The following is a 15,385-nucleotide window of genomic DNA, read 5'->3' as shown; positions in this document are numbered from 1 at the left end:
CAGATCCCGATCAAGTGCCGCGATACTTCAATCGCTGCCACCAACACTGTACAGTGCTAAATTGCCAATATCGGAGATCATGTCGGGATCTTAAAGGTCTCTGCGAGAAAGGTATTATTCCTGAGAGGATGAGGCATGAATTTTTGGAACTGCCACATGGATCCACAGTGGAAGATACCTTACCTGAATCCGACCAGGAAGACATGTGAATAGTTTTGAAAAATGTGGCTCAAACCAACAAAGTTTTGAAAAATTGCCGATATAAGTGCTATTATTAAAAAAATATATACGTTGTATCTATTATGTTTATTATTTGTTAAAATATTTTTGTTTTATATTTATTGTTTTGGAAATAACATTTTTATTTTTATTGTTTTTAGAAAATAACATTTTTTCTTAATTTTCCCTGTAAAGTAGAAGCAAGATAATTAAAAAAATATTACTTTAAAAATATATATGTTTTTTATTAGTAGTTACTTATGGCCTATTGCTTGATAAAAAAATTTAAAAAATCTACTCCAAATAGCGTAAGCGACATTTCAGAGGGAAAAAAATCTGTTAGGGTTACAGGCAAAACAGCGTTACCGCCACTATCTCGACAACTGGAGGCATTCAAATAAAAAGTATTCTCATTTCATACAGGCAGTAACCAAAGATTAGTAATCTTGATTAACCTAAATCCTTTTTGGAATCAATTAAGAAAGTTAATTAAAAAAAACCTTCTCCTGTATAATTTACAAATTGTCGCTTACGCTGTTCTGCCGATTATGGCTCGATATATTATCATGCAGGGGCGGCTCTAGAAGTCCAGAAGTGGAAGGTCAACGAAAAAAAAAAATAGAAATGTTAATACATACATATTGCTAATGTGTAAGAAAACGAAGAATAAAAATAAAAAAAATAAATAATAAAAACGCCAATGTATGTTTTAATTTGCCAGTACTCACATATTCTGAAGCCGGTAGTATAATATTGTTAAATTTGAGATTATTTATCTAATTATTTACACATATAACTAATTAATGTTTTTTTTTTCTTTTTAAAAATATTTTCCTCCCAAAAGTTTTTAAATCACTAACTCCAAGCTCAGTCCATTGTTTATAAGTAGATTTAAAAAGTACATTCATTTTATTGCACCTGCAAAACCACTGACATAAATTATAACTTTCATTTTAAAATATCGTTTTTAATCTCTTTGTTTTTCTCTCTTGTAAGATAAACTAATTGTCACTTTATTTGAATACGTTTGTCATGATTCAATGAATTGTTTGCGATTTCTTTCAATACGATATCCACAGAATGTGACATATTATATTATTTCATGCAAATTACGTCAACAATGATAAACATAATTTCGCGAACTAATATTCAAGTTTAAGATGGCTATCGTTTATCACACAAAAAACTTTCGGCTGACTTTTTTTCACATCTCCCTCTAATACCTTAATAATCCTAGGTCGTAGATATCTCTATCGCACCGCGGTCATGTCCGAAAACCCCTTAAAAATAAATTTCGTATGATACTAAACATACGTCAGACATGATAGTGTTTACCTCCTTTGTCTCTATAGCAAAGAGAAAGAAGGGAAATGGTTTTGGGACAAAATTTAAAGTAACCCACGGTAGGTACATACAATAGCTTCTCATTTGGACGCTAGATGGCACTGGAACGATTCGAAAAATGTATGTATTCGCACAAATTATTAAACTAAATTAATAATCGGGTAGTTTGTTAAATCCTTTTTTTTATATTAATACTATTGCAGCATACTTTTAGGAGGTCATTGACCAAATGACCGTCGTAGAAGAGCCGCGAGGACTATTCCTCGGCTAATATAAATTCCCCAAAGTCAGCAATTTTTATTAAAATAAGGTTGTCTCCTAATTTTTATTTTTATGTAAATGTATTATATTTAAAGAGTTAATAGCAATGTAAAATTAGTTTTTCGATATCTCCAAAACAAAGTTATGCGCTTTCAAATTGAACTTTTTTTTATAGTAAATACCTCACAAGAGTCCCAACTGCTCCCGTCTGGAGCCAGTGAGACTATGGCATCCCCAATTGGGGGATGTTGTGAGGCTGAAGGTAAGTGGGGAAGGGAAAGAGGAAGGTGGGGAAGTACCTGGCTATTCAGATCTAGTCACTAAACACGGCTAAAGCCATTTCAATTCTGAATGGTGGTCTTACACCAGGGCGATACTGGTAGTATCTTCCACTCTGAAACTAGGGTAAAACATAAAATTGTTACTAGTGACATAAGACACAATTCATAATTGGAATGGTACTCAACTGAGTACTTAATTGTTCTAATGCAGCTAGTCAACGTTGACCCAAAGCATTGGGCAAATGAGCTGGCCCAACGTCTACAAGACGACTTGGCCGTTGTTGTCAGTTTTCCTGCAAACACATCAAAGTATCTTGGCGCCAATCTACTAACAGCGTTCAATATATTCACAATACGCGTTCAATGTTGGCCCAATGCATCGAGGTCGAGGGGTAAGGACAGGGGGGTATAACTCCGAGAAAAAAGTGGGTCAGAAAAAAAGACACGGTAATCTCTATGGGTGACTTGTGACGTATATTTTCCACATTCCAGTACGAACTTCATGCATGTTTATAGGCCGCTGTCACGAACTTCATGCATGTTTATAGGCCGCTGTCATTGGCCGATTTTAGGCTAGCCAATGGGTTGGCTCCGAATGAGAATTATATTGTCTATGGTTATGCCTTTTTTATAGTTTCTATCCTAGTCGATGGTGAGTATGTGTAGTAGTGACGTATATTTTTCAGTTACAGACTTTTATCTATGGCAAACATTAGGACCCATGGGCTCAGTACTAAAAACCCGAAGATATTGATCTAGTGAGTGGTTCATTTATGGGTAAGGATCTCGACTGGCAATCCGTTGGTCGCGGGTTCATATCCCGGCAGGCACAAGTTAAATTTATTTGATTAATACGTGTTATTTCACAATTAAATCATTAAAAATAATACACGGTATATTTGCAGCACATTGAAGAGTGGAAGATACTCTCAGTATCGCCCTGCTGTACAATGACCATTCACTATTGAAATTTTACTTAAAATGGCTTTAATCGTTTTTGGTGACCAGATCTGAATAGCCAGGTACATCCTCACCTTCCTCTTCCCCATCTCCTTTCTCTTCCCACTACCTTCATTGGGGACACTATAGTCTCACTGGCACCAGACGGTTGGGAGTAATTGGGACTCTTGTGCGGTATACACTTAAATTTAAAAATCTCGACTTCTTCGATAGTAAGATAATAATAAAAATTGGGCATTTTTACAAATTACCCTGGTTATTTAGGGAAAAAGTTGGGAACAGGTACTGTTTGAATAATGAAGTACTCAGCTGGCGATTTAAATTTATTCAAATTGTCGAGTGAGTCGAGTCTTAAGTGTCGAGACACCGCCTACATAGCGGAATAACCAAAAATGTCGACATACAGCCTACTTATTGGAATAACCAAAAGTGTCGAAACAATGCCTACTTAGCGGAAAAACCAAAAGTGTCGAGACACCGTCTAGATAGCGGAGTAACCAAAATATGAATAATACAAAGGATGCACCATGTTTATATAGACAAATTGTATTGCATTGATTTTGACAGTTAAATCACACTTTAAGGAATCAGGCCCTTACATAGTTTGTCAAAAGTTACTATAAAAAGTCAGTTAGCGATTTTTCATGACAAAGCAAACAACATAATTGGTGGCAGTGTAAGTTCAATACCGTGGAAGAACTATTTGTCGAAATGTTTTGGGACAAAACACCTTGCTATTTTATCAACAACTAGTACCTCTGTGCATCCTCTGTGAACAGTAGATTTCGCGCATAAATAAACCATTCTCACCTCGCGTCTGCTCGCATCAAGGGTCAAGGTAAAGGCTGTAGAAATGGCTGTAGAAAATGATATAATTAATGCGGTTCCATGATAACTCATCAAAATAACAATTCAACACACCTATAAAAAGTGTTATTAAGTTATGAAAAGTGAAACAAAAACTAGGTTAAATGGGTTCCATATTTAACTATTTAACCTACTTTTTGTTTCATCACTTTTAATGACTATTACACTTTTTATAGGTGTGTTGAATTGTCATTTTGATGAGTTACCCGGTCACCAATTAATGTGGGTCTTGAAGAGGCTCAGAATACCACACATGTAAGAGGAAAAGCAGATGGCGGTAGCTCGTTACACTTGTGAGCTGACAAAAACAGGTCATAGAAACCAATTTTTTGATTTTATTTAAAGTTTCTTTACATGCGGTATCACTGTTTACATTTTAATTATCAACCTCACTAGGACTAGCCTGTGTCGAGGTTAATAATTTAACAAAATAATAAAAATAACACAAAGTAATATGTCACTGATACTATCTTCAATACTATCAACGTTATGGACATAAAACAGCTCTTTGCAAGATCCATCTTGATTAATTTACACCAAAACAGCAAAACACTATACAAACCAACTCAAACGATACACAATACCCGAGCCAAAAATAAAGAACTTCTCCAAACTCCTTTTTCTAGAACCACCTTTGGGCAAAGACATTTTAAATACACAGCTTGTAATCTATACAATACACTACCAGCCACGATTATACAAACAGAGTCAATAACCAAATTCAAACATGAAATAAAGAAATGGATAGCAAGTATTGGGCGCCCCACTATCGCAAACATCTGTAAACCAAATTACACTTAATCAATAACAACAATTCAAATACAAAATAAAATATTAGAATCAATAATTTTATAAAAACCCCTTTGTAATTACGTCGTCCAACTAAATGCATTTATTTTTCATATATATTTATAATATTGTCTTACCTGTACCTACTCTTTCTATTATCTATCTATTGACTCCATAGTTTAAAGTGTATTCAACCTTTTAATTTGTATTTTGATTTAGTTATGCATGTAAATATTCTTTAAGTATCTGAATACATCTGTCTCGACACAGGTGTACCCTAGTGAGACAGATGTCGATAAATACACGTAAAAAACTTTATATTGATAGATAAATAAATAAATAAAAAATATATCAAAAGAACAATATTGTTGCATAAATGATGAGTACCTACTAAGCTGAAGGAACCTATTTCAATAAAATAGCAAACATGTAATAACTGTAGAATAGTTAATAGGTAATACCTCAAACTTCTGGCATACATTCACATACAGTCTGACAGCTATAATAGCGCCACCTAGTGGCACGAGTTGTAAGGCTTGATTCACTTTCATATATTTTATGCATGATTATGCCAAGCTACACTAGCACCCCTAGCGCCCGGAGTTGTCAGCCAATACAAATATATATTAATATACATCAAGCCGACATCAACTGTGAACGGGTGTTCCACTTGTGTCCTTCAAGTTTTGCGTATGTGCACCTGTGCACAGGGTATCAATGCTGTTAACTCCTTTGGGCAGGCTCCATTGAAATACCTGTAGAACAAACTTAGCACACCTACATTACCATTAGAGACGTCAATCAGACGGACTGCCCTACTTTGCACAAATTAAGTAGGTTTAGCAGGTATTTTGGAGCTCCAGCCCAGAGGTGACTCCCAAATTCATTTGTAGGACATATTTGAGATTTGTACAGGGTTAGCAGCTGGTCACTATTGAAGAATTTGCTTGCCCTATACAAGAAGCCCAGTTCTTCTGTGGAGCCCCTATACTGAATACAATACTATAAGCCAAAGATCTGATAAATTTACTCCAAGCATTTCAATAGACCTTGTTGGGGAGCGTGTGCCCATTGTACTAGACTAACTAGACCAGTGGTTCTTAACCTGGGTTCGATCGAACCCCAGGGGTTCGGTGAGTCAGTCTCGGGGGTTCGGTGAAGGTCAAGACCCCCGACTTATATGATTCGTGGTGACACGCCCCGCTTGAAATCATTGAAATTCAGCAGAGCCAGGTTCAACAGCAACTCTTCAGAACAACATCGCTCTCAACGTTTTGCTGTTAACATATGGAAACATACCCTGTTATTGCTAAGAAAGCTCTAGAGATTTTTATACCTTTTGTTACAACATATCTTTGCGAGCAATCCTTTTCGAAGATGCTAGATATAAAAACGAAGAAGAGGAATAGACTTTGTTGTGAAAATGACATGAGAGTGGCACTTGCCAAGGTAAAGCCGCGAATTTGTGAATTGGTTTCTGAAAGGCAACAGTGGAAGTCACACTGATTTAAAGTAAATAATAATTAATATGTTTCATGTTTTGATTTAACCATTAAAATTTAATATTTTGATCTTTGTTTTTATTTTTTTTTCTTCATTTTGTACACCTATATATAAATATATACCATGTTTTGAATTTGTAAAAATCCTATTTTTTTTTTTTAAATTAGGAGGAGTTCGGTGAATGCGCATATTTAACTGGTGGGGTTCGGTACCTCCAAAAAGGTCAAGAACCACTGAACTAGACAGTAATTTATTTTTTTATTTATAAGTACATGTTACATGATTAATATATTTATTTAGAGAAGATACATTAGAGCACCATACCAGGCAGCTGCCTGTTTCATGGTGACCAATGGAGGAATAGTTAGTTTGAATTTAAGTCTAGTGTAAACATATTTTGGTAGAATTATAAAAAAAATTGAAAATTGGTAAAAAAAACTCACAAAAATTGCCATAAGTTTTCGATAAAATAAACACAAATATATAAAGTAGTACACATATGTACATACATACATACACATACACACGCAAATATATATATATATACATACATACATACATGCATATACATACATACACACAATATACATGTATCTTCTTCCTCACACATGTAAACAATATATACATACACCTCTATCTGAGTACGAGAAGCAGGTTACCAACACTATCACACTCACTCATCAAGAAATCCCCAAGCGCTTTCCTGAAACTGTTGTATTTGGCAATTGACTTTATTTCTATCGGGAAATTGTTGAAGATTTTAGGAGCAAGAAAATTAAATTGTGACTGAGCCATTGAGGTTCTTGTTGCTGGAATAGTATGGTTGGATTGGTTGGAATATTTTGTGTTTTGGTTGATTCAAAAATTTTTTTTTTCATATGTTTGAATTTGTTTTGAAAGTGTTTGATGTATAGGGATTTTATATTGAGTACTTTGAAGTCCTTCGTGGGGTGAAAGTAGTATACTTTTTAGATTGTCCGCATAATCAATTTTTGAGCTTTAATTAATGTATCTAATATAGTTTTAGAGCATCCTCCCCCGACTACTATACTGTAAGATATAATTGATTGACATAAGGAAAAGTATACCGTCTTTAGTGTGTTTTTATTTAGAATACATATTTCGTAATGATCTGAAGATATACCCCCATTTTCCGTATACGGTTTGTAACATTGATTACGTGATTTTCCCACCGGAGTTTATTGTCAATTATTACACCCAAATATTTAATGGAATCTACTCGTTCCAGTGGGTTGCATTGACAACTAGAGATATCTCTACAAGAATGTATTTTTAGAATATGATTGGTTGAAGGTTGACTTGAAACGTTAAGACTGTAGGTTAGATATTTCGTTTTGGTTATGTTAGTAGATTATTATCCAACCATTGTTTGATAAGTTGCAATGTTAGATCGGCTCTATGAAATGTTTCTTTCCATATCTTACGTTTTATTACTAGGGCCATATCATCGGCGAAAATGATTATGTTGCCATCAATAGATTTTTTTTTATTTTTTATTTATTATTTTAATATAGATCATAGTTACATTAATACATACATTTTTTTTGTGGGTCATAGATAATCTACATAAGTCATTAATATAAATGAGGAAAAGTGTGGAACCGAGTACACTGCCCTGTGGTACACCAAAATTGATGCTGGTGTGATGGTAACTTAATACTTTGCTTTCTACCTATTAGGTATGATTTGAACCAATCAAATGCCTTATTCTTTATTTCAATTTTAAGTAGCTTAGCCAGAAGGATTTGATGAGAGACTGTGTCAAAATGCCTTAGCTAAATCTAGAAATATTGCCAAACATTTAACACTGTTGTTGTTATATGTGATGTACATTCTAAAATAGCTGAATCTGTATTTAGCCCTTCTTGGAAGCCATACTGGTTTGACGAGAGAATATGGTATTTTGGAGATAAGTCTTTTTTTAAATATTTTTTTAATCATTTTTGATAGTGATGACAATATAGAAATAGGTTTGTAGTTTGTTAACAGTTGGGGTTACGGTCTTAAAAATTGGTTGAACTGGTGCAAGTTTGAGGTTGTTAGGAAATATAACTTTAATAAGACTGAGGTTAATGATATGTACTAATGGTTGGATTATAAAAGGTTCAACTGTTTTGAGTATATTTGAGGATATTTTGTCATGATTGCATGAATGGGAGGGCTTTAATTGTTTGATAGTTTGTGAAAGTTAGTTGGGTCTAGTGTGAGAATATTATCTGTTTCACTGGTAGACAGATTGATTATGTCGGCAAGAGCATTTTCATAGGTTGATGCTTTATTTAAAATTAGTTTTTTGCAGATATTACAAAAGTATTCGTTTATGTGATTGGTCACAATGTCTGGATGGTCGTTTAGAAAGATGTCCTGGCTGTTGATGTTTAATTTATTGAGTGGTTGTGCGGGGTGATCGGTATTATATATTTCTTTGACAATATGCCAGTTTTTTAGTTATTATTACCTACTGGCTCTGGACAGTTTCTCGTTGTAGTAGTTTTCTTTTGTGGTATTAATGAGATTGCGTAATACGCACATTTCTGTATTTTATATAAAATATTTTGGAATGAGTGTCCGGATTATTGAGTAGGTTTTTGTGGAGCTTGTCCCGTTTTTTAATACAAAAAATTAGGCCATCTGTGATCCATGGTTTCAGTTTTTTTTATTTTTTTTTATTATTCAAACGGGACTCTTCGGTGACATCCTCAATATGTTGCAAGAGGATATTAGAAAAGGTATTATAAGCAACGTCTACATCGTTAGAATTTAGAGTGGAGTGCCAATTTTCTAATTTAATTTTAGAAGTTAGTTTCTCCAAATTAATTTTTTAATTTTTATATTATTACGTGACGTTCCGGTAGTGGGTTTATTGTGCATAAGACCAATTGTTACTGAGAAGCGATCTGTTATGGTTGATTGATACACAATCCCCTGGGCATTTTTTTTCTTAAAAATATGTGATCAATACATGAATTTGTTCAGTTGTTCAGTTACTCTAGTAGGAGCATTAATTTATTTATTTATTTATTTAATATCAACGGTATAAATATACCATAAACAATGATAACATGTCACAGTTAAAATCGTAGAAATATTTTTAAAAAAGAATTACAAATATAAATATGTGGCATTTGATTGTGAAATGACATTAGAGAGTAAGTAAGAGTAAGTAATTAATATGAGAAACAAGTCTGTGTTGAGTCATAAGATTTTTTAATAGAGTGTTTGTGTTGCCATAGGCTTAAATAAATCTATGTTAATATCACCAATTACCATTAGCTCTTCATTTGATGTACAGGTAAGACCAAGTCTAAGGAAGTAAGGATGGATGAAATATTTTGGTGTTTAGGTGACTTGTATAGTGCCAGATAGTTTATTTATGAGTTTATTTATGCCCTGGATCTAGCAGGCATAACGACTGTTAACAAACGTATCACACGAAATACGTAATAAATACCAATATACTTCATTTTTCTAAATTTAACCAATTATCAAAATTGAACAATCAATATGAAAATACAATATATGTAAAAACATGAATTGTTTAGGCAACTTGTGCAGCAAATCCTTTCTTTAGCTTCTCCAGATACTCCTTCCGGCAGGTCATATCATCCGCCGGGCGGTTGTAGGGAGTCCACACTGGCCCTCCCATAGAAAATCTTTTGGCTATTATGAAATTCTGAAACAAATGAGATACTCTTGATGATTCATACAATTAAAGGCTATTTTACAAATTTATCATTAGCTTTTTATCATTTTATTTTTATCATCTTTTTATCAATTTATCATTGGCTTTTCCTTTAGCGGGCTTAAAACATAGTCCAAAGAACTATCACCGCGTGACTGAATTCTATGAAAGCTATGTTTTTCAATAAATATTTTATACGTGTCTAGGTAAATAAATCCTGGATATCAATGTTTATACTGCGCAAACAATGAATGCAAAATGACAATTTATTTTCGGTGTTCTCTAAGAATAAGTATTGTATAAACGAGGTAAAAAGTGAGGTGACAGTTTTCTTACAGATACCCTAAATAAAAGGAATATGTTTTCTAAATTTCGTATTATAAATTTTTCGATTAAAAATACATTTAGAATTTTTTTTTTTACTTTTTCGTATTTTTTAAAATTTCATCTTAGAAATTAAAATTTAAGTAAATTTCAAATAGAAAAATACAACGTCTTCAATAGAAGAATGTATAGCACATTTAACTCCTCAGGTTAATTTGTTCGGTTTTGGAAACAAACAGCTATACCCAATACCCATAGAGTCAATTTGTTTACTTTTTGTACAGCTCATATGATCTCATTAAAATCGTTGTGTTTCCCTTACCATCATACATAGTTAGAAATGTGTTGTGAAAGAGAAAACATCGAGCTTTATATTAAAACTAGTTGATGCCGCAATGCTTCGCTATTGTAATATCTTTCTCAGACGTCTCCGATTTCTTCCACCATTCACTACTGTGTACCACAATGTTACTGTTAAAAACACTACATTACATGGACTTTAATTCGACTCTGAATTATGACGTGTACCCGGCGTTGCTTGGAGTTATCCTTAGGAGATATACATATACCGTCGCAAACTTTTCTGTAGGCCTTTTTAAGATATACATTATTTAGTAAGTAGTACATTCTTTTGATGTATCTCATAAAGTTTAGCCAGGGTTAGCAACGACTTGATTAGAAAACATCGACTTTTCTCTACTTACTAATAATATAATGTTCATGTATTATATTTTTAAACCATCCGGAAGAAATTTTCTAAATGATAGTGAAATCCCTATCAAAATCCATTGCGTAGTTTAGAAGAACTATGCGCACAAACAGAGAGACGCGGGAAGAGACTTAATTTTATACTATTTAGAGATATAGAAGTTAACAATTATTTTTTTTTTTTTTATTTTTTTTATAAGCAATAATTGTTCGCCTGAAACACTCATCCACATTGAAAAATCTCCTGATAAAAGATACGCCAACGGGACTCGAACCCGTGTCCCTTCGATTTCCGGTCGACAGCTCTGACCACTGAGCTATGGCGGCTTATCTTTTACCCGAAAAATTATTCAATATATGCTAGTGTTTCATTCAACAATTACTGCTTGTTACATTTTTCACCTGAAAACAACCAACTTTATTTTATATGAGAAAGGCATTGTAAGTGCTAACTCTCTCACTAGATGGCGTCGAGACAAATTGTCTACATTTTTAGGTGAAATACTTGAACTTGTCAAATATTAATTATTATTTTTTGGTAAATTAATGTTTTTAAGACAAGATTTTTTTTATGCATAGCACAAAGGATAACAATTTTTTTTTTTTTATAAGCAATAAGTTCAAGTATTTCACCTAAAAATGTAGACAAATTGTCTCAACGCCATCTAGTGAGAGAGTTAGCACTTACAATGCCTTTCTCATATAAAATAAAGTTGGTTGTTTTCAGGTGAAAAATGTAACAAGCAGTAATTGTTGAATGAAACACTAGCATATATTGAATAATTTCTCGGGTAAGAGATAAGCCGCCATAGCTCAGCGGTCAGAGCTGTCGACCGGAAATCGAAGGGACACGGGTTCGAGTCCCGTTGGCGTCATGTATCTTTTATCAGGAGATTTTTCAATGTGGATGAGTGTTTCAGGCGAACAATTATTGCTTATAAAAAAAAAATAATAATAATAATTGTTATCCTTTGTGCTATGCATAAAAAAAATCTTGTCTTAAAAACATTAATTTACCAAAAAATAATAATATAGAAGTCAACCACAGAATAATTAAAATGTAAACCTCTATGAAACCAAAGGTTCCAACGGCAATGTGTGAAAAATTTATAAAACTTTGTGAATTTTTAATTAATTATTTTTATCTAAAATGACAAAAAATAAGTATAGTACATTTTTCTAATAAAATGTATGTTTTTTTCGTCATCCGTGTTTAGACGAAAAAACGTAAGGTGAGCCATTTTTCAAACTTTATTTGGTTTGATTTGATAATTTGAATATTTCAAAAACCTATATTTATATTTATTTCTAACAAAATGTGAAAGCGATTTATAACTTCTTTCAAAAATAGTTTTTTAGTTCTGGGATAAGTTCAGAAATATTCCATATTTGAATTTTATTGAGCAGCGGAAATACACACAAATTAGAACACACAAAAGAAAGACAGCATCCTTAAGAAATATAACGGTCAGTATACCAGAGGCCTTAAGGGTTAAAATACCTTGAAAATATTCCGAAATTTCAAGTTAACGAAACAGATAAACAATAAACTATTTTATGTCAGTTTGTATTTTAAGGTTTTTACATACACGATTGTTAATCATATCGAAATAAACTATGAATGCGGGAAAACAATGGATGTGGATATAGAAAAAGCTACATTAATACTTAAATTTTTGATATTCTAAAAAAAGATACGTATTTCATACATAAATAAATGTGTTTAAATAAAAATGGCGCAAATTCTAATGATTGGCTACATCGATGCGTTTTTCATCAGAATCATTCTCCACTTCTTCGACAATTTCTTAATCTTTCTTGAAGAGTATGCACTTTTTTCACCAGACAGTTAATTGTGAAGGATGAAACGGTGAAAAACTAGAAAGTAAAAAGATAAGTGTTTGAATGTCTAACAACAAAATAATATCAGAAGTGACTGCTGTATTAAAACTGCATTCTGTTGTGTTAAATGACAGACGCAGGGAAACAGTTATTCGAGGAACGATCGATCGAGATTTCACTGTAGAAGGAAAAAAAAAGGAAATGATTAGGTACTTACTTTTGGGTCAAGAGTAAAACGGTGATATATTCCACTTGGAACAATAATCAAATCTCCGGCGACCGCCTCAATCCTGATCCAGTCATCCTTTCCGTCTCTCACATCAAAGAAGCCCGATCCATCCAAAAGAAAACGAATCTCTTCATTTTCGTGCAAATGTTCTACGTAGAATGACTTTAACATCTCCTCGTAATTTGGCAGACACTCCTTGGAGCAAGTTATCTGATCCTCATAGGCATACCCTCGGTCACTCTTAATTTTATCAAGAACCCCATCAGTTTTGTAAGTATCGCAGTTGATCTGTGAAGAAAACTTTTTTTTTTAAGTGACACCTCACCAGTGTGCTCAATCTGAACTGCGTAAAGGCAGGAGAGCTATGTCGCCACCCCGTTGGGCAGCGTTGTGAGGCGGATTAAGATAGGGGCTGTAGGAAAGGATTGATTAATTCGGGTCTTGAAGAGGTCTGGATTATATGAAGGAGGAAAAACAGATGCCAGTAGCTCGTTCCACATACGAGTCGTCTTACACAAAAACGAGTCGAAGAAGCAGCCCGTTCTCATGAAACCATCATCAACTGTGATGTTGAGTTGAGTTTCACGCACTGGCACCGGTGCACCTGGGATCAATGATGTTATAGCTCCTTCGAACAGGCGCCACTAAACAGACTCAGCATGCGTACATTTCATCATTACATATTTTTCGTGACAACTCAAAGAATTAGAAAAGAAAAATGTTTAATTATTATTTAATAGTAAATATTATATCATTTATTTTACTTTATATATATATTCTATGTATAATATGGAGCTCGTGGGATTGCACCACCCTCCCCGAGATCTCTAATAAAAATTTAAAAATAAAAAATAAAAAAATTTATCAACCTTGAAACATTCAACTCCCGTCTGTTTGTAAAGTTCATCTAGGGTGAGGAATTCAGGAGGGTTCCTTTGGTGTTCCAACTGGTGGGAGGTTTCGAAACTATCCATCAACCAAGCGCGCACCATTTTAACTTTTTAAGTTATAACAAAACTTAGTAAACGAATATTGTATTAGATGTCCTCTTACGGAATGACTTGAGAATAATTTAAAGTGGAAAATGTGTTCAAATCACAATTGCAAATTTATCTCGAAACGAACGTCAAAGTTTAAAACATGTCAAAGATCAGCTGTTAGTTAAAAGTTATCTATGCTTGGCAACATAAATAAACCTGTCACGTTTGTGTTAAAAAATCAGGTCAAAAAATTTTCTTGTGTTTATTTAGGTCAAAAAATATTGAGCGCAAGTTTATTTTGCAGTTATAGCAAGTTACAAGTCTTTATTTAGCAATGGAGTGTCAGCCCGTGCGGTACGCTCATGCTAAGGGCCACACCGAAATAACTTACACGGGAAATGGAGAGTGAGTGAAATAAACTAAACCACATTGTATTTTCTTCAGTTTTGTTTATGTTATTTTATTCACTGCAGGTCTACAATTACATAATTTTCTACCTTGTTATACCTAAAGTCTTTGATAGTGCATAATTCAATTGCAGCTATATAGGTATTACATACAACTACAAAACACCATTCTTAGAGCAGATAAATTGGTAAAGGGATAATTCTCTGATGTCATAAGAACCTGAACATGACATCAGAGAATGGACTCGGATGGTAATAGGTGTATATGGCTATAATTCTTTGATATCATAAGAACCTGAACATTGCTAAAAAATGAAGAAAACCACAAAATAAACTGTATAACTTTATAATAATCTCTATCTATACGCTTCGGTAAAGGAATCATTTTTATAGCCATGTACACCTATTACCATTCGAGTCCACATGAAAACGAATAGCATAAAGGCTTGTATGGAAATGCTAACGCACTTATCTATATATCCATCCAGCGCCCTTGAGGTGATTTTGCACAAAAACGGCGCTATATAAATCATCCAAATATTATTATTATTAAATAAAAGTGTAAATGTTCGTTTGTTCAAAATCTTAAATCTGCAAAAGTTCTTCACTGATTGCTTTGAAATTTTGACACAACATTGCATTCGAATACGCATGTGCTTTTATAGATGCTAAAAACAGCGCCATTATTGGACGTAAAATAATACGTGCTTTTGTTTCTCTATCTGCCCAGACAGACGCTAGTACTTACATAAATTGAATAAATAAAGTGATCAGAAAATCCTATCTTGCAGTTGGGATGAAAAATATTATTATTATGTTAATTTGAATGCTCTGGGTAATGTAATTAATTTATACTTATTTTATGTAAAAGCCCGACAGGCGTAAATTAATGAATAAATAAATAAACCGAACTCCTGGCAAAGCGTAGCATGAAGAGGGGAGTGGTGCTGTTGAACGAACTAGCAAAG

The 15,385-nt window shown here is 33.5% G+C and overlaps 1 protein-coding gene and 1 long non-coding RNA gene across 2 annotated transcripts in view; one reads left to right on the top strand and one right to left on the bottom strand.

Moving 5' to 3' along the window:
• Positions 1-9,315: 9,315 nt before the first annotated feature.
• On the bottom strand, positions 9,316-14,135 carry LOC149425376 (acireductone dioxygenase-like). Its single transcript, XM_089651099.1, has 3 exons — positions 13,900-14,135; positions 13,019-13,318; positions 9,316-9,918 (listed from the first exon to the last, which is right to left on the bottom strand). Exons 1-3 carry the CDS (start codon positions 14,020-14,022, stop codon positions 9,784-9,786), a joined length of 558 nt encoding a protein of 185 aa, XP_089507225.1. The 5' UTR covers positions 14,023-14,135; the 3' UTR covers positions 9,316-9,783.
• A 93-nt stretch (positions 14,136-14,228) lies between these two features.
• LOC149425374 (uncharacterized) overlaps positions 14,229-15,385 on the top strand; it is a 31,231-nt gene continuing 30,074 nt past the window's right edge. Inside the window, exon 1 of the long non-coding RNA XR_016305678.1 lies at positions 14,229-14,415. This is a non-coding gene — a long non-coding RNA (uncharacterized LOC149425374). The remainder of the gene's footprint in view (positions 14,416-15,385) is intronic.

The sequence above is a fragment of the Hesperophylax consimilis genome, chromosome 3 (assembly GCF_061612785.1).
Source record: "Hesperophylax consimilis isolate HC1 chromosome 3, BYU_Hcon_1.0, whole genome shotgun sequence".
Classification (NCBI taxonomy): domain Eukaryota; kingdom Metazoa; phylum Arthropoda; class Insecta; order Trichoptera; family Limnephilidae; genus Hesperophylax; species Hesperophylax consimilis.
This window is presented reverse-complemented; position numbering and strand designations above follow the sequence as displayed.